Below are 20,121 nucleotides of genomic sequence, written 5' to 3'. Positions count from 1 at the left end.
GAATGGTCCATCCATATTGGGCCCCACCGGATCGACAATACGGATTAATCCAAGCCCACCTGTACAAACCAAAAACCTGATTGCACTGTGTACATCACACGTGGCAGGTGATTGGAACTGATCGCCGGAGACCACTACTTTAGATCGGCCACGATGCAAAACCACATTAATCAGATGATCGTAACCATTCGTTTCAAATGGTTAGGATCATCCAATGAATGTGTAACTTGTGCACATAGCTCAACATGGTGTGTCCCACCAGTTGAACGGTTTGGATCGCTAGATCACTCCCCCATATCCATGATAACCTCCAATCATCACCCTAGAACACTTGAATTATTTCATAACACCATTACATGGTACTGAGGGATACACATTTAAATGTGACCCGCACCTCACACCTAACACATAATAAGGGACTAAAAATACTCCCACATATCACATACACACCCACAAATTTCAATCTCAGCCTTTGATTCCCTCCCCTTGGACTTTAGTAGGTGAGATGGACGGTGATCCTCAGCAATGTCTCTGTGCCGTCCATTACATGCTGGCCAGATGGAAACAGCGATCGGACCTCGGCGAACCCACATGCATTCTTGAACTTGCCGGTGCCGCCGGTCACCGATAAATGTGACGTGGCACTCCCGATCTTATAGACTCCGAAGAAATTCAGGCTATCGCCGTATTCCCCACCCTCGATCATGGCCGTGAATGCCATCATCTGTGTGGCCCCATCAGCAGAGCTGGCCACGTAGACACCCTGAGCCTTTCCGACTGCCTGGGACCCTAGATCAGGTCCCATGGTCAGCACATCATCAATGACCGTGATTGTACCGAATCCCAGCCCTAGACCGTCGGGTCCTAACTGGGCCTGATTGGACACAGTCGGCCCATTTGAGGTCCCCATGAAAGTTGTCCCGGCTAGCCCAGTTCCCAAGGGGACACCGTTATTGCCATTGACGGTGGGGATTGCACCGTTGGCATTGGGAAGTGGGACCCCACCTTTTGGAGGGATGAATCCAAGGGGCCTGGCGAAGGGGATCTGACCGTTGTAGATGTTCCCTAGCAAGCCAGTTATGGGCCTGGCTGTGGGCCCACTGCCCCCAAGAATGTCGTGCATGTACAACTCTAGAGTGGAGTCAGGATGGTGGTCCTCTGTGGGGCCTGCTGAGGTTCCAGCAGTGTTATCAACGGCGATGATCTGTGCCACGTGGAGTATAATGAGGAGCACAAGGAGGGGAATGAACGGTGGTGATGCTTGATTGGACATGTTGGAATGAGTTTATGTGGGTTGAGTTTGAAAACGTGAGGATGGTTTTTGCATGAGAGGCTGAGGGTTTAAATAGAGGATTAGGATTCAGATGGGACGTGTTTGGGAGACATGAATATTGAAATGAAAGTGTAGCAGTTGGAGAAAGGGGAGTAAGTTTTTGGGAATTAAATTGAGTTTCATGGATACGGGTCGTGATTCAATGAGAGGAACACGTGTTAGAGATCTGGACGGACAACACACGTGTCAAATATCCAGACTGTTCCGCAGGTAGGGTACATCGACCAAAGACAGTATTCTTCGGCAGATGATGATCGAGTAACTTGTATGAGAAAAATAGGTGGTCAGAGAATACTCAACAATCCAAATTCAACGCACTTTTGTGGCTTAATGGATGAATTCAGAGCCCTGATTTTTCATATATGGCATGTTCACATTACGTCCTACCCGATGAATGGCCTGGATCTTTGACACGTGGCATACCCCATCTCTGATGTTCGGCTATTATTGAATCGTGGCATGCGGATGCTTTAGATGCTAAGGGTACATAGAAATGAGTTTTATTTGGTTAGTGATAGTAAGTACAACCAAACCACGCATGGATGGAAAGACCGCTAGAGTCCTAAGATAGTTTACCACCATTTTGGAAATGGTGGTGACTCATACTCCTAATGCATGGAACTCGTGCAGACTATCTAGACCATAAAAATTGTGGGGCACGATGTGGATGGACCATATGTCTGAGATTACACTGTTCAGAATATTTTAACCGTACAATTGATGGCTATCAAATGAACGTTGAAAAGTGAAATACTGAGCGGTCCATATTCAAGATCACGTGCTTAGTATCACTTTACTGGCGGAAATTTTGGGTTATGCTCCATCCAAAATTGAGTTGGCGATTTTCACGGTCTGAATTACAGCTAGTCACCCCATTTTAGAATGGTGGTGGACTATCAGAGTTCACACGTTGGACTATTAACAGACCGGGCCAGGGCGTGACCCTATTCAGAATGCTGATCTTTCAAGACCGAGAACGGCCCATTGACACCCCTAATCACAGAGGTCTAACGCGTGTAGACGTGGGACGCGGATTAGCTGCTGAAATGACGTCTCCAAGTTCTGTGGGCCCCACCAAGATGTATGTATTGTATCCCCACCGTCCATCCATTTGAGGAGATAATTTAAGGGGATGAGCTAAAAAATAAAGCAGATGGAAAGCTCAAGTGGACCCATTACAGAAAACAATGGTACAGTGACGCCCACCGTTGAAACCTTATTAGGTCCCACCATGATGTTTATTTGATATCCAATCTATTTATAAGTTTGTCAAAGACATGGAAGACGGGAAAACACAAGCATTATCTTGAACGAAAACTTCCATGACACCTAATAAGTTTTGTTTTTGACAGGAGGCATTCGATCCCCACTCTTTTCTACTTGAGCTTTTGATCTGCCTCATTCTTTGAGTCATGCCCTTAAATGATCTCTCCAATTGGATGGATGGTGTGGATACAACACATAAATCATAGTGGGGCTCGTAAAACTTGGTGAAGTCACTTCAATTGATTGGGTGGGGACCAACACCTCCATGAAACCCACTGTCATGTATATGTTTTATCCACACCATCTATCCAATTTGCTAGCTCATTTTAGGGCATGAGCCCAAAAATAAAGTGGATCAAAAGCCCAAGTGGACCATACTATAAGAAACTGTGGTGATTGAACGCCGACCATTAAAAACTTCTTGGGCCCCAAAAGGTTTTTTTTTTTTTTAATTATCAATCTTGTATTTGTGTTTTCTCTACATCCACTTGTCTGCCATATTATCAAATAAATAAACATAACCATAGGCATTAGAAAAGTTTATCCCCCGTGTTTATGTGGTATGGTATACTTGAAATTTTCATTTCTCCTTTTTTAAGTTTTGCATTAAAATGATATGGGAAAACGGTTAGATGGCCTGAATATAAAACACATACATCACTGTGGGCCCGACGCCCAATCCGCTTTCTATAGAGGTGGCTTTGTCGACCTCATCCCCATCCATCCTACAAAATAAAAACACCAGTCAGACTCCTGTGCTAGTTCACCATAATGTTGAAAATGGTGGTGACCCGTCCATCTGAGTATCTGACCATCCAATTAATGGCCATCAATTAGATGTCTAAAAGTAAGACAATGAGTGGCGTACATTCTCCATGTAATTTTTTGGTTCTGCTCTATCCACAATTAGGTATGTACTTTGGACGGTCTAGATTTTGTGCAACTATGCCCCGCGTGCTGTCCAAGAGTCACACTATTTCTAAAACGGTGGCAATGAACCATCGTAGCAGTCTATGACCCAAGACTAGCAGATGGGCTTGGGCCCACTGCTGGTCTTGGGTCATGAGGCATGGACGAGAATGAAGAAGGCCCATTTATAATTTCAGCTGCTTGGATTGGGCTTTAGATCCTCCACCCAATATATATGCACCGCATTCTCGAGTTTTCAGCTCGTACAAGTGGGACCCACATATCAGCGATCCATACCGCTGTGCTGATGGATGCGCTGTTGGAAGGACTATTTTCCAGAACTACCCGAGATAGGATGATCCTGACCCTCCATTTAGTGATCTGTGAACCAACGGTCGATGATGCAATATAGCAAAGTACAATCTGGAGATGAAGCCAAAATTTGGATGACTGAGATCCCCAAAGCATGATCCAGACCATTTATCTTGTGGATCCCAAAAAAAAGAAAATCAGATTGATTGGACGATCCTAATAATCCAACCGATGGATCTAACTGTGGCCCACCTCTTATTAACAAGAACCGTTGGATGTGGAACCCACTTTATCTTGTAGATAATACAAACAAACCATCATTAATGATCACAGCCGCACGATTTAGGTCATTCAAAATGGATGGGACGAGATGATGACTCTGCAAGTGATCTCGTCGACGGAATGGACCACAGCCCACCACATGAACAAAGATACTCAACCTTCAAAGGCTAATTGCACGATTTATATCAGAATCCTACTTGCTGGCACACGTACCACATTGCCACGTGTGTGAAATCACAGCCATTCATCATGCCGGCCCAGCCACGTTGCGACGTGAAGCTGCGATCCATGAGAAATCCACCTCGTCCATCCGCAGATAGGAAAAAGAGGGAAGGGAAATGCCGACCGTTGAAACATCCTTGGGATCCACCGAGATGTGTATATGCCATCCATGCCGTTCATAAGGTCATTCCTACTGGGATGAACTCGAAAAACAAAAATATTAGCCTGATTCAAAACTTCAGTGACCCCACGAATGTATCAACGGTGGACGTTCAATCCTCACCATTTCCTATCGTGCGGCCCACTTGAGTTTTGGATCTGGCTCATTTTTGGGGCCATGTCGTAACGTGATCTGGCAAAACGGATGGACGGAGTGGATTTCTCACAAACATCACAGTGCGTCCCACCTAGCATGTAATCCGCTTCCTTTATTAATGGCCTAAAAGTAGGCTGGTCCGCTCATCAGTCGGACCACGCATGTACGGTTGATAAATCCACCAACGATCTTCCTTTAATGACCATCGGACGGCCACAATTCCACACCTACCACGTGTCACCGCGAGTAGGATTCAATCCTCCTTTCTAACTAACTAGCCCCGACAGACCCCAACGGTAACTAGCATTTCCTAGATTCAAATTTCCCTCCAACTGCTCTCTCTTCCCATCCTTCGTTTGCACTTCAAACAGCAAAACAGCGTCAAAGCAAACGAGCAAACACGGATCCCTCACTCAAGAAAATCGCAGCTCGACCCCTCCTCCGTCGACTCGAACCTCTCCCTTTCTTCTCCACCTATCCAATCTCTTCCTTGGAAACCCCTTGTGAATTCGCGCTTCCCGCATCGGAACGCCTTCCCCACAAAACCATCTCCTCATGGAATTCCCTCCTCGTCGAATTCACCCGAAAGCACCTCTTCTTGGACTCCCTCCTCTCATTCAAGAAACTCCTCCTTTCACCCTCAAAACCCGAGCGCTCCACTTTCCCTCCTCTTCTCAAGTCATGTTCGAGCCTCATGGATGCCGATGCGGGCATGGGCCTTCATGGGTTCATTATGAAATATGGGTTTTCTAGTTCGAACACGGTCGGCAATTCTGTTGTGTCTATGTATGTGAAGTTTGGTAGAGCTAGAGATGCACTCCGTGTATTCGAGGAAATTCCTTTTAGAGATGCTTCATCTTATAATTCTTTGATTTGGGGATTTGGGATTAATGGGTTTCATGAGGAAGCGTTGTTGGTTTTTGAGTGGATGCAGGATTCAGGTTTTTCTCCCAGCTCAGGCTGTGTTGCTCGGGTGATTCTGGCTTGCGGTGAATTGGGACGGGCGGAGAAAGGGGCATTGGTTCATGATTTTGTGAGTCGAAATGGGTTTGGGTCGGATATTCTTGTTGCTAATTCATTGATTTCAATGTATGCAAAGGTCGGGAGATTAGATCGAGCACGTTGGCTTTTTAATGATATACCTAGAAGGGATCTAGTGTCTTGGAACTCGATGATTGTTGGTTATGCACGAAGTGGGAATTGGGTTGGAGCTTTTGATGTATTCCGATCCATGGAGGTTGAAAACTTTGTCCCAAATCGTGTTACTTTCTTGGGTTTGATTCTGGCTTGTGTGCAAGCGGGAGATCTGGATATAGGGAAAAGCATACATGGCCATTTGATTTGTAGGGGGCTGTTGTGGGATGTCTGCGTGGGAACTTCCATCTTGGATATGTACTCAAAGTTTGGGAGAGTTGATTGTGCCCGTGTTGTGTTCGAAGAAGAATTGCATGATAGAAATTTGATTTCATGGAATTCTCTAATTGCTGGGTATTCTCAAAATGGGCATGATTATGAGGCAGTGGAGCTTTTTCTCCGAATGCTCCATGAACCAAATGTGAAACTGGATTCGATCACCATCGCTAATGTCATTCCTGCATATGCGAGTTTAGCAGATTTGCAAAGACTCCGATCAGTCCATGGGTTCATTATCAAGAAAGGTTTTGAATTGTATGGTGATGTTGTTTTGGGTACTGCAATAGTTGATGCCTATGGCAAGTGTTTGGATATTGAGGCTGCCTTTTTCTTGTTCAATTGCATAGAGAAACCCAATACGGCCACTTGGAATGCGATGATCCTGGGATATAATATGAACGGTCAGGCTCGTCGGAGCATGCACCTCTTCCTTCGAATGCGTGGTGGTGAGGCTTTGCCAGATTCTGTCACTCTGGTTACTATCCTTCAGTCATGCAGTGAGATGGGATCTCTAGAACAAGGCAAGTTGATCCATGGATACTGTCTTTCAAGTGGTTTTGATTCATATTTAACTGTAACCAATGCCATGATAGGCATGTATATGATCTGTGGGTGCGTGAAAAGTATGCAAGTCCTTTTCAAATCGAGGACTGTTCGAAACATTGTCACGTGGAACACAGTGCTTTCTGGATCCGTAAAACTTGGCCTTTTCATGATTGCTGTGAAATTATTTCGCCAAATGCTGTTGGAAAGCCAGCATAACCCAGACCATGTCACGATGATCTCTGTAATCCAAGCTAGTGTTGTTTCAGCTCGTCTTGGTGAAATGCTGCATGGTTTTGTGTTGAAGATTGGGCTTGATTTGAATGTATTGGTTGCCAATTCTCTCGTTGATGCCTACGCAAAGAATGGATCTATAGAAAATGCACGGTCCTTATTCGAGCAAATGGGTCATTTGAGAGATCAAAGCTCGTGGAATGTTATGATTGCAGCTTGTGGAATGAATGGGCAAGGGGAAGAGGCATGCTTGCTCCTAACGCGGATGGAAGAAGATGGTCATAAACCAAATTCCATAACCTTCATCTCTCTGCTCTCTTCTTGTAGTCATTCTGGCATGGTTGACAAAGGGTGTGAATATTTTGATTTGATGGTCAAGAAGCATGGGATTCAACCAGGCCCAGAGCATTACACGTGCATGATCGATATGTTTGGACGGGCTGGGAGATTGGAAGAAGCTTATCGGTTGATTGAGAGAATGCCCAATGGGTCGGATTGTGGCGTTGTTTGGGGAGCTCTTTTGAGTGCTTGTAGGATGAGCATGAATGTTGAGCTTGGGGAGCTTGTGGGAGAATGGCTTTCAAGACTGGTGCCAGAGAACTGTGGGTACCATTCTCTGTTGTCGAATGTGTATGCCTCTGCCGGCAGGTGGGATGAGGCAGTAAAGGTGAGGAGAGTGTTTGAAGATGGAAAGCTTATAAAGAAACCAGGATTAAGTGTTGTGAATATGTGATCAATGGAGGAGAATACTTCTTATTTTTCAGAAGGGGAGCGCCAACCATGATCTGCGTGAGTCATGGTTATAGTCCCCACATGGATCAGAACCGTTATCTGGTGAGTCACCACATGGACAAGCCACTGCCCATAAATTGTGACATTGGTAATTGGGGCCTGCAAATGCACAGTAGAAGAAAGCGAGAGCTTATAAAGAAACCAGGATTAAGTGTTGTGAATATGTGATCAATGGAGGAGAATACATCTTTCTTATTTTTCAGAAGGGGAGCGCCAACCATGATCTGCGTGAGTCATGGTTATAGTCCCCACATGGATCAGAACCATTATCTGGTGAGTCACCACATGGACAGGCCACTGCCCATAAATTGTGACATTGGTAATTGGGGCCTGCAAATGGACAGTAGAAGAAAGCGAGCAACATTCCACACTGAAGATAACGAAAATCGTTGATCACTGGATGGGATTTCTACAATCACTGCATATTTTCATCTATGGCCCGTCTAACTGGTGCCCCACCGGATCGAGATGCAATATTACTTTGTACCCCAACTGCCTCTGAAGGATATAGCTGGAATGCGCCATTAGATCTGCGCTCGTTTGAATTATTATCTCTAACATTCACAGAACTGAGTGTTTACTTGAGAAGGGTGAAGATTTGAGGTGTTGGTCTTTTCTGAGAGCTGCTGATTTGAATTCAAGGTAAATGCCCTTGATTCTGATATAATCTGCAGTACTACTTCAGATCTTATGGACTGATCCAAGGACTAGTAAGGATACCATGGCAACAAGGGCATCCTAGTAATTGAAAAGGTAAGGTTAGTTTTGGAAGCTTCTTTCAGTATTCCCCTGAAAGTGAGAGTAATGTTCTTCAGTTCTCCTTTCCACTTGGATTGCGTTGGTGTTTGGTGATGTGGAAATCCCAGGCAATGAAATTGATTTTCCCAGTTTGAGGGTGGGAATTGTAGCAATGGAAATTGATTTCCATTTCTTAATTTTTCCTGAAAAAAAAGTGGACGTTCATTTCTCTGAGGCAGAGAAAACACAGAAGTTGAACATTCATGGAATCCATGTAAAACTGAAATCCAAAACAAAGAACTGAATAAAAATAAGAATCCATGGTTTTCCATTTTTTGAGGATTCCTAGTTACTTTTGCATATACACATTTAGTTTCCAGGCTACTTCTCTATTAGGGGCGTGTTTGGATGCATGGATTCTGTTTGGATTCCACGGATAACATGATATTATCCAATGATAATTTCTATGGTCACTGTAGAGCATAGAATTCCAACAATGGGATGTGTGTTTGGATGGCAAGTGGAATCTTCAAATTTATTAGACGAGTCACCTTGCTTGTTGCGCCAAAGAATTCGGACTGATAAAGAGTAATGATTACTGTGGAATTCGCTTGTCCAAACAACCCACCCATCTCATTAGTGGAAAACATTTTTGTATCCGTATGGATTTCATGTATCCAAACACTTAACAATCGAAGAGGTGAATTGGGGCGCAGATGCCAACATGGTACACATATGAGTGACCAGGTCCAAGTATTAGCTAGGGCCTGTCGTGAATATGCCCCGGCCCATAAATCAACCAACCCACTCATCAGTGGATGTCAGAAAGAAATTCACCAGTAGCCTATATTCAGTGTATGCTTATGGTCCACTTAATTACTGAAACTTTCCAAATTTTGGGACAAGGCACATTCATGCTAAGCCCAACGTGGTAGATGGTCTAGATCTTGCACCTATGTGCCACATAGGCTGCCATTCACCTCTTCAGTGTCTCATTTAATTAGAGGTAAGTAGAGGTGGGCATCGAGTCGAGTCAGACCGGATTGGGTCCAACTCAGCTCGATCCAATTTTTCAGGAACCTGACCCGAACTTGATCCGATCCGGGACTGAGTCCAACAGGGCTGACTCGATCCGATCCGAATCCTTGTTGGCCTGACCCGAACCGAGTCCGACTCGGTCTAGGAAACGGAATCGAGTCGGATCGAGTTGAGTCTAGGGAAAGAGAGGGAGAGAAAGAAGGAGATATGGGAAACCGAGAGAGAAAGAAGGAGAGAAAGGAGGAGAGAACGAAGGAGAGGAGGGAAATCGGGAGAGAAAGGAGGAGAGATGGGTGGGTGCGGTGCCTCCTTTGGGTGAGAAAGAGGGGTTAGGGTTCGTTCGGATTTTGGATCGGATCGGTCCGGATTGACCACGATCCGATCTCGATCCGATGTACGATCGGATCTGAGTGGTCCTACTTGATCCATACCGATCTGGGCCTTCAATTCGGTTTGAATCGGGTCGGATCCACCGGATCGGGTCGAATTCTGCCCAACTCTAGAGGTAACCCTTATTAAAATCCACCAGTAGATTCAAATATAGCTCATGTGAAGGCAGAACAAGCAACATGCACAACGTCTAGTGCAATACAAACCAATAGCGATCTAGAGTCGTTGAAATAATTCCTTCCATCACCAAGTACCATTGAAGAAAGTATATTAAAAGGACTGGGGTTTTAGTAGAAGTTATTATCTCAAAGATTGGAGGTGTAAGCTTGAAATCAACTCAAGATTTTAGTGTTTCATGCCAGACTTTAGGTTGAGGAGTTCATTGATTGGGACGACATGGTTGATACGATCAAATGATATCCCTGAAAACAGGCGCGTCAAGTTGGTGTCCTGCATGTTAAAACGGTGAGACTTTTCCCGCCGGGAGTAGAGCCGGCGAACCCATCATCAGTAAGGGTTAATTGCCGAACTCCACCTGGGCGAGAATGAAAAGATTGTTGAAAGAGACTTCCTTTGTCACAAGTAGAGATGGATCTTGTACCATGGCCTACATGCATTGAGACAATGAGATCATACCATGGAGGACTTCAATCAATTAGTCACACTTAACGGCATTACTTAGATGGACAAACAACTTGTTGGCCCTTTCTTGGGTGGCTCATGGCCTTTAATTTAAAACCAACCTACTCATAAGCGTGACCCCACACCTGACATAGATCAGATGGAAGGGCATTTCCTGACTGTAGATGGACAGTCCGGACCACTTCCACATGTAGTGTGTGTAGGGTCCAATCTTTAGATTTACTGCATTGTTAAGGATGAAATATGCTTACAGTTCTGCTCATGACCATACATTTTCTCGTTTGGGACCCAGCGTGGAATTTTGCTCCAATGTGCGTCTCTCGGCTGCGACTTTTCCTGATCGCCCATTCACAATCATCAAAATTCCTCCAATCAGTGGTTAGGATCGGCCATCTGGTGTGAATTTTGGGGTCCTGATAACCTCGAAACCAACTATGGCATGCTCACCCGTGGTTCCTTGATCTAGAACGTTGATCGTGATGTGCCCCACCATGGATTGGGGGACGGCCCGAAAATCTCTCTAGGTTGGAAGATCCCAACTGTTTGATCTTTGGCATAGGCTATAACTTCTGTTGAATGTGAATTGCTATTGTATTATTTTCTCAACAATCTACATATATTATTTTGTAGGCCAAGATGGAACATCAATCTGGAAGATAATTGGAGCATCCACTATTCATGAGTCCATGAGCGGCCCATCAAATAAAGGACTCGATCACAGGACAACAGTCCGACATGATTCCACAAGGATTGAATGCAGGTAAACTTCACATATGATAAGAGGGCATTTGGAAGGCCGCCATGGTTGGGCATACCAGCATTGAAGATGGAAAAGCTATATAATCCATCATGTAAAAACCGGAAGCAAGCAGCCCAGTTTTCGTTAGATATTCAGAGAGTGAAATGAGTGCGTTTTGATTGCTAGCTATTCTTTATTCTCAAAAGTATTTCCGTCCATCTCATGGGAGCAGTGAATACAGCAGACAGTGTGTGTTGTGATATCAGAGTTTCGTGGCAGCTGCAGCAGGCAATGGAAAATGTGCTGTGGCAAAACAGCACATTTTCTCCATTGCCGTTTGAGGCTATGTTCACATCACAAATGTACACATTTCCTCCCTCGCAACTAGGTTCCCATTCCCAGGCTCCGTTCATAACCAGTGCAGGGCGCCTTATTTGGTAATCCTCACCTTCAGTTTCATGGACCCCAACTTGCTACCATGCTAGCCTCCTCGTCCAATTCATAGAGATTTTGAAGGATGGCCCATCGATGGTGGCACCAATTGGATCGATGGCCTGGATAATCATGGACGGCCCATCGATGGTGGCACCAATTGGATCGAATGGCCTCGATAATCATGGACGCCATGGCACCAATTGGATCGATGGCCTGAATAATCATGGACGCTACCTTTGAAGTGGATCATATAATTTCTCTTTCAATAAATAATAATAATAATAACAATAATTAGTAGTCAGAATTAGAAGATGTGCCTGATTCTCGCCACTACTTGCAACAACAGCTTCATCAGATTCTCTACAAATAATACAAACAGGGGGGAAAAAAAAAGGATCCCTTAAATAAGACAAATATTAAACTGCAGACACAAATAATTGACAGAATTCATTATCAAACACATACGGACTCACCTGCTTCTTTTTTCGTTGGTGAACCACCCCATAAAACAAATCATCCTCATCTTAATAATAATAGAAAAAGAGGAAGGAATATTAAAAAAGAAAAAAACAAGAAGAAGAAAGGAAAAGAAAAACAAGTCATTACAAAGCACAAGTCAATTCAACCAGCATCTCTTCTAACAGCTCCTCAATCAATTTCCTCTCCATCTCCCTTCCCAACCCATCTACCTCTACCCTCATCAGCTCCCCCCACCCTCTCTCCACCACCTCCTTCCTCACCATCTCCTCCACCACCATGCTTGTCTCACTTTCCTCGGAAAACCACCTTGTCTCCCCTAAAACCCACTCCCTCACTCTTCCCCACACTTGCTCCGCCACTGTCCCCCCTGGTGGGGCTGACTTCCTGCAGAGATCCATTGACCCGGGGCTGTTCTCATCTGTTCCAGAGCCCAACATATCCACCAGGGCCGCATTTACACAGTCGAATAGAAGCCACCTGTCCAACCTCCGTTTCCGGCGCCTTGCCTCATTCGGCTGCTGCTCCTCATCTTCTTCTTTCCAGTCCATGCATTGTTCCAGCAACAATGGGTCCAACGGGCTCGCTGCCGAATGCCATCTGGAAAACACTGTGTCGGGCTTCTTATGATCTAAACCAGCTGCTGAGAGTAATGACTGGACGAACAAAAATCTTTCACGTTCTTCCTCCTCCGTGTTGGAGGCAACTGCCGATGGTTTTGTTGTGCTCGATGGTTTCAATGGATACGTTGTTGTGGCAGTTTCCGAGACATTATCATCCCATGAAAGGGAACGTGTGACTGATATCAAAGGAGATTTGGCAGCTAATCCAGATTTGTGGTGGAGACGCGCAGATGGTTCTGTTTTCAAGACATGGGCCCAACTAGGGTTCTAAGTATGATGAGGTTGAAAATGAAAAAAAGATTCACCACATAATTCGAATGAACTTTACCTGAACAGTAGTCTTCATTGACATTTTCAGAGGATTGTGGAGTGTTGAAATCATCTTCAAATGGTGCTTCTAAAATTGAAATGGGACTTGGCTGGTCCTGGTTCTCACTTGCATTTTCAGGTGCACGGGGTTTCGCCAAAGATAAAACTGCCTATAAAAATGTAAATTTTTTTCTCCCAATAAGAAAATTGTAACAATAATAACAAGAATAATATCATCTCCCAATAAGAAAATTGTAACAATAATAACAAGAATAATATCATCTCCCAATAAGAAAATTGTAACAATAATAACAAGAATAATATCAAACACTATCCAACATATTCAAGTACTAGCTTATGGCTTTGTGCATGTGTGCGTCCACCCACATAGAACGAAATGCATGTACTTGAGTACCATCACATATAGCTAAATAATTGACAAAACCAATCAGCCCAGTTGCACAAATAAAGAAAACTGTCAGCCATAACCACAAAATTTGGTCAAATTTCCCAATTGGAAAAAGCTTGTCCCACAAAAGAGATCCCAAATGACAGATTACTTACATGGAAATATGGGTGATATGGTACAACATTTATATAAGATAATTTGATATCCATAAAATTCTACATATTTCACAATCATACATGTAAACCGAATAGAAGGAAGTGGACATACCTCAGAAGAGCAAGTGCTCAGTTTCGGTCCCACCAAGATGGAAGCTGAAGATGATGATCCTACCAGATTGAGTGCATGCCCTTCTCCAAAGCCACCATCGCTAGCACATTCTGGAATATCCCCACTTATCGAACCGACAGATAGCTGCTTTGCATCAGGGAGAATCTCTGGTGTTCCAGCAGCAGAAGACTGCGATTCGACTTGAACTCCGACAGAAGGAAATGGAACAGATTTCTCTTTACTAGGTTTCTTATTCCTGGAGAAGAATAAACTCGAAACCTTTCCCTTGAATGATGACTTCCCACTCTTTGGCTTTGCTACCTCCTTTTGAACAATGGACTTGCTGATTTTGGGATCAGGAACTTCATCACTCAACCCAACCTTTCCATATGCTGTAGATGATACCGGGACAGACCTCGACCTTGATAGATTTCTAGGAGAATCTTCCATACCCTCCTCCCTGTTCCCACTACCAGACAAGCAGGCCAGTGGACCCCTCAGTTCTTTTTCTCCACCATATGACCTGCTGCTGGAGGTGCTGGGCCCTCCATTGCCCTCTTTACCAGATCTTACATTCTTCTTATCTGGAAGAGCGAGCATCTCACCTAATGTGCTAGAGCTTCTCCGGACTTGTCGTTGCTCTTGACTATTCCCAGTTGATGTCATCATTGCCAGCCGCTCTGAAAGCCGCTTCTTAGCTTCTCTAGTGACCGATGACTCTGGCGAATAGGATGCCCGACTGAAGGAAGATGATGAATACGGACTGCTGTATCTGTTGATGTAGTCCCAAGAATGTCTTGACGTTGGTGTCATAATCTCTGAATCGCTGAGATTTTCCTCTTGTAAGTACTCATTTTCCGACCTATTGAATGAGCTTTCATCGCCGACATACCCATTTGATAACACAGACGAAACCAAAACTTCATCCCCCCGGCTACTAAGGCTTTCTCGCATCTGGCGCGTGATCTCCTTTGCTATTTCTCTTGATCCTCTCGATTCATCAGTTCCTGCATCTATATACAAATCTTTATCGTGTAGCATTCTTGGTAATGAGGTCGGGGAAGAGGCAACAGCCTTGATATCGTGGGTCTTTCCAGGGCTAGGCTTTAAAACCACAATCCTCGTTGGCTGGGAGTTATCAGCCTTCTGATGAGCAAAGGAAGAAGTCCAGCTATGCTTGTTCTTGTCCCATTGATTTTCTTCAGCCAACTGTTGTTGTTTCTTTATCTGCATTTCAGTCTTCGTATCCGAACCAACACACCCATTCATTTCCACAGACTTTGATGGCTTCAGTACTGTAATACGGTTCGTCGGAGGGGATGGAGGAATAGACTGAAGTTCGTAGAGATACTTTGAGAAATTCGGTTCTTGCTTTGAGAACAGGGAATTCGGTTCTTGAAGGAACTTGAGAAATAAATCTCTGTTTGAGCTCAGGACCTCGAGTGCATCTTGGAACTCCTTCGACTGACGAAGCTTTTCATCTGTTGATAGACGTTTTGCTTCAATGAACTTTTGGCGAACAAGTGCCATCTTTTTCTCACTTGAGTTCTCATTATATCTCCCATTCTGCTGTGGTTGATCTTTGACATATGATTGCTGCCAGACATCACCCACGTCTTTATATTCTGGCTGCTCCTGGGCACTAGCCTGAGACAGATGGAAATCGGGCATTTGCTCATCCAGGAGGACATTTTCTTGATGCCGATATCTCCGCACCAACCCAGGCTTAATAGAAGCAGTTCGCAAAAAGCCTTCTGGCATGCTTCTTTGTGCAGTTGAAGCTGGTTGCTGAGCCGGCAAGCCATCAAGCCCCATCAACCTAGCAACAACACTAGGTGGCTGATGCTTAGACTCTGTTTCTTTCGACATTTCTTGGGCTATAAGCATCTTCATGGGCGTTCCATTTGATTTCTTGTTTGAAGAACTCTTTGACTCATATGCTGCCTGCATGCCCCAAAATTGCACCTGATTTCAGAATATAAATGCTTTATGTATACCTCAATATTAATGATACTAAACATATTCTAGGTAAAACTTATTTCCATGCCAATGAGCAGATAGTATGATTTTTTCCTTATGACATACCAAGAGTAAAAAGCTTGAGGAACTTACTGGTTTATCCTCTATGTGATCACCATTGGGTTCGACCACCTTTTTAGCATGCACCTGACCTCTTGGAAGTGGAGCACCTGTTAAAACATTCTTGTCAGCAAGAGCTAGCGGAACAGTATCATTAAAGAGTTAATAACCAAAACACTAGCAGAACCATGAATCACGAACAGCTCCATGGTTTTGATGGATGCTATTTCGGGAGAACAGCCAAACTAATAGTACTGCTACTCATCCTTTTCAATTAGCAATCCCATTATTCGGTCCTTAAACTTCTCTTGTTTTGATCAACTTGCTGGTTTCATGATGGTGCCATAGCAAAACAGTAACGTCAATCAGGAAAAGAGGAAAAAATTGGTGAGCCACTGAGCAATTTTCACGTTCAATCACCAGAGATGGAGATACACTTTCAAACCAGGAAGCCCAAGTGAGAGCATTAGAGAGACGCGGGGGGGGGGGGGGGGGGGGGTGAACTGCCAGTGCATGTATCCTTCTTGGTTATGTTCTGCATATTTATATCCTTAAAAGCTTAAACATTGGAATTCTTGAAGGATAACAAGGCAATTTCAAACACCTCACAAGCGGGAAAAAATGGAAAGCAGATACCTAGAAGATTTCACAGTAAGGAAGAAAAAATGAGAAACAACAAAAATGGGTAACTGATAGCCAAAGACCCTACAGTACTACCAGCACAATATGCAGATTCATATTGCATTTGAAGGATAGTGGCATATTTCTGACAGATTCGGTGGTTCAGTCTACAAAAAATGTAATAATCAATTTGGATCTGGACGGACAAAAGGTTAATTGAGAACAAAAGTTAGAGAGGAAGATCCCTGCTTTCATACTGGTATCAGTCAACCTGAACCAATGGATAGCCCACCATTCAAAGGGAAAAAGGAAGAAGAAGAAGAGAAAAGCACAATAAATAATTCAGAGAACCATTTAATAGAACTTTATATCATATCCAAAATCAGAAATATCTATAAGATCATCACTTATATACTCCAAGGGGGACAACCCTTTTTATATCACTTGCAAAGCTTTATTAACAGAAAAGGGGTGCAAAACCCTTTCAGAAACAGCTCAAGGTCATAATGTAAGAAATGATCATACGTAATGCTAAGTGTAGGCCTCTCACACATTCAGGAAAAGGAAGACAAGCAACTAAAATTACCATCTCGATGTGCTCTGTCCGTAAGCAGCCTGTTTCCAGCCATTCCCGGGCCCAAGTCGAAAAAGTTAACCATTCTTCCCATACATCCGGGAAACGGCTTCTCAAAATCATGGACCTTCTTGCTCTTAAGATTGTTCATCTCACCATAACCTGCAAGGGAGGGAAAACCCATTCACAAGAGCCACATCTTTTCTTACATTTTCTTTCGAGGGAAAAAAGCCATCACGAATTAACCAAGTCAGAATAAAAAAAAAAATGACTCACAAGCAAACCATTCTTCATATATGTGTAGAAAAAATCTTCATTTGTGGCGCAGACGCAAAGCTACAAACCTACAAACAAGACAAAAGGAAATAATAATAATAATTGGTGGCTGAAAAGAACAATAAAAAGCTAGATTCAAGGCATCCGAAATTAGAGGCAGAAAACATTAGGGCTTGACTTTACATGATAAGAAGCCCTCTCTAAGGAGAAGAAAATGAGGGCTCACAGAATCTAAGAGCATTAAGACAATATATCTCAGCTTGACCACAAAAGAAAACGAACAAAACAAGCTGGATTCAAGATGAAGTAAAATACTAAATTCATTCCCTAACTGCTACCCAAAAATTCAAGTTTTCCTTCCAAAAACTACAAGTTCAGGGTTAGTGAAGAAGCCATAACAGAAACCAGCATATAGAAAACACCAGAAACCAGATTCCTGTAACGAAAAGCCACCAACTTCCAACCAATTTCACCCCAAGACACCAAAAGATTAAGATTCAGATCAGAAAAGAACTGAATCAATGGATGCTGTATCCTTCGATAATCCAAATCCAAACGCAACAGAAAAGGCTTCAAATTCCCAGGAAGAAGCCAAAATCAACGACAAAAGAACCACTTACTAGGCTAAAGATGCGAGGTGAAAACCAAATAAAATTAAAACCCCAACTCCAAACAATGTGAAGAAATCTATCTTAAAACCCACAAACAAAAGCCGCAAGGTCAAGGAAAGATGAGCATTCAATTCAAAAAGAGAATCAGTCAATCAAACACGAAACCCTAGATTCAACCACAATAAAGAAACTAGACCATAAAGTACCGGAAAAGGCTGCAATATCACCCAAAAAACAGCGACGAAACAGAACAAAAAGCTAACTCCGGTATACATGCAAGCAGCTAGAAGCGAAAAAAAAAATTTGACGAAGAAGAAGCAAAAACCCTAAAAATTTAACCATAGAAATCAAGATTAAATGAAATTTCATATAAAAAATAAAAATAAAAATAAAAATAAAAAACCAGAAAATCAACGCACAAAAAAACCAAACACCCAGATTTCAAGCAGAAGAAAGAACGCTAACCAAAAATACGTAACGAGAAACTGCATTTTCACCATAAACATGGATAAAACGTAACAAGAAGAAGATTACTAAAAAACACAAGCAGCTACTCGAATCAGCTCACGGTAATTACAAAACGATAAAGAAAGGACGGAAAAGACCTCATCCCTCGAGAATTCAAAAAAGGGAATCAATCAATCAACACGGAAACCCAAGATTCACGCACCAGAAGGAATCTAGGTCAGCATGTACCCGAGAAAAGCTGCAATTTCACCAAAAAACAGCGACGGAACACAACAAAAGCCTCATTACAGTAAAACGCAAGCCGCATTCCGAATCGACTGACAGAAAACCGCTATATTCAAGCAAAAGTAACGAAATCTGCATAAAACATAACTAGAATCAATCAATCAACACGATAAACCCTCGATTCCATCAAAAAAGGGAATCTGGGCTAGAAAATACCCAAGAAAAAAGTCCGAATTTCATTAAACAAAAAAGTGATTACTGATAAATGATGACGTAGAACTAAATCAAGACCGCTAAAAGGCTCGATTCCAGCAGGAAAATTGAATTCGAGTTCGAAATCGCCGCAAAAAGCTTGCGAAATCATCAGAGAAACGAGATCAAAGCGAATAGGCATCGGATTCCAGAACAGAAACCAGCATCGGAGAGCGAGATCGGGAGACATAAAGGAAGGAGAAAGGTGCCGAAGAAAATAAAAAGCAGTCGCCGGAAATCGGAAATCTGACACACGGAAAAAGAAGAAATTACAGGACGTTTTTCGTTCTCCACCTTTTAGAGTGACGATCTGAGACCGGTATCTGACATTCCGACACGACCGTACTTCTTCCGACGGAGAACTGGGCCGGAGATTCTCCGGCTTTTCCAGGCACGATCGATTGTTTTGGAGCTTCTTTTCTCTTCTAACAGCAAAAAGACTCTTTTTCTTTTCTTTTTTCCATTTTTCCTTCCCACCGACTGCAGCGGACGTGAAAGATTTTATTATATTGAGTTTATACGTGAAGATGGATTACGAGAGAGAAAGAGAGGGATGACATCGACACCCCTATTTTTTTAATAGCGAGCTGCATGTACACACTCAAGTGTCGTACTAGTGACTGACATGCACTCTTCTCCGTAAACGAGAGAGGAAAAGGGGTAGTTTATCAAAAGTAAGGGGTATAAATATCAGTTTCTGGCTTTATTGCGCTGATTTATATTTAATAGGGAATTTCGTGCTGAAAGGAGATGGTTTCGCTTCAAGTTTCGCCGTTTCCGTAGACGCAGAGCTAATGAGCATATCTTAGGACTTGGCCTTTGAGCTAATTACAATAATAACCCCTGTTTTCGACAGGTTTGATAGGGAGGTACGTGGATTGCGTTCTACCTCTGCAAGAACGTACACGGTCCTGACAGTAGCTGTGTGGGGCTCAGTATGTATTTCATCCCCGCCGTCCATCCATTTTAACCGACCATTAAAGATCATGAGCCCAAACACGAAAAAAATTCAAAGCTTAAGTGGACCACACCGTAGGATTTCTTACCAGGATTGAACATTTACTGTTGAAAACTTCTCATGGGCAACAGAAATTTTTGATCATATGACTGTTTTCCTTCGTTCGCCAGTCTAACCTTATGCATACGTTAGATGGTAAATAAATATCAAAATGCCCTTAGGTCTTAAGGGTGGGTTTCAGTGCCGGATTTAGGTGTGTACATCGAGTTGAACCGAGCCGAGTTGGCCTCGGCTTGACTCGACTGGGACATTAGTTGACCCAACTTGAACTCAGCTTGGCTCGTTCCTCAAGGTTGATTGGCCATCTC

The 20,121-nt window shown here is 43.4% G+C and overlaps 3 protein-coding genes across 5 annotated transcripts; 1 reads left to right on the top strand and 2 right to left on the bottom strand.

The window, feature by feature from the left end:
* Positions 1–329: 329 nt before the first annotated feature.
* On the bottom strand, positions 330–1,293 carry LOC131238693 (dirigent protein 18-like). Its single transcript, XM_058236309.1, has one exon. It carries the CDS (start codon positions 1,271–1,273, stop codon positions 494–496), a length of 780 nt encoding a protein of 259 aa, XP_058092292.1. The 5' UTR covers positions 1,274–1,293; the 3' UTR covers positions 330–493.
* Positions 1,294–3,454: 2,161 nt separating this feature from the next.
* Positions 3,455–7,563, top strand: LOC131239066 (pentatricopeptide repeat-containing protein At3g03580-like). The gene is made up of 2 exons (XM_058236626.1): positions 3,455–3,476; positions 5,012–7,563. Exons 1-2 carry the CDS (start codon positions 3,455–3,457, stop codon positions 7,561–7,563), a joined length of 2,574 nt encoding a protein of 857 aa, XP_058092609.1.
* Positions 7,564–12,026: 4,463 nt separating this feature from the next.
* Positions 12,027–19,479, bottom strand: LOC131240648 (uncharacterized). 3 transcript variants are annotated; one of them, XM_058239023.1, is made up of 8 exons: positions 19,090–19,479; positions 18,547–18,675; positions 17,240–17,307; positions 16,976–17,125; positions 15,802–15,878; positions 13,690–15,654; positions 13,033–13,183; positions 12,027–12,940 (listed from the first exon to the last, which is right to left on the bottom strand). In XM_058239023.1, exons 4-8 carry the CDS (start codon positions 17,112–17,114, stop codon positions 12,207–12,209), a joined length of 3,066 nt encoding a protein of 1,021 aa, XP_058095006.1. In that variant the 5' UTR covers positions 17,115–17,125; positions 17,240–17,307; positions 18,547–18,675; positions 19,090–19,479; the 3' UTR covers positions 12,027–12,206. The 3 variants fall into 3 exon arrangements, with proteins under 3 accessions (XP_058095006.1, XP_058095008.1, XP_058095007.1); XM_058239025.1 differs by having other exon boundaries at positions 13,690–15,633; positions 19,090–19,478; XM_058239024.1 differs by lacking the exon at positions 18,547–18,675.
* Between the last annotated feature and the right edge of the window lie 642 nt (positions 19,480–20,121).

Source organism: Magnolia sinica, chromosome 3 (genome assembly GCF_029962835.1).
Source record: "Magnolia sinica isolate HGM2019 chromosome 3, MsV1, whole genome shotgun sequence".
In the NCBI taxonomy this organism is placed as follows: domain Eukaryota; kingdom Viridiplantae; phylum Streptophyta; class Magnoliopsida; order Magnoliales; family Magnoliaceae; genus Magnolia; species Magnolia sinica.
The sequence above is the reverse complement of the archived record's forward strand: the minus strand, read 5'-3'. Positions and strand labels throughout refer to the sequence as shown.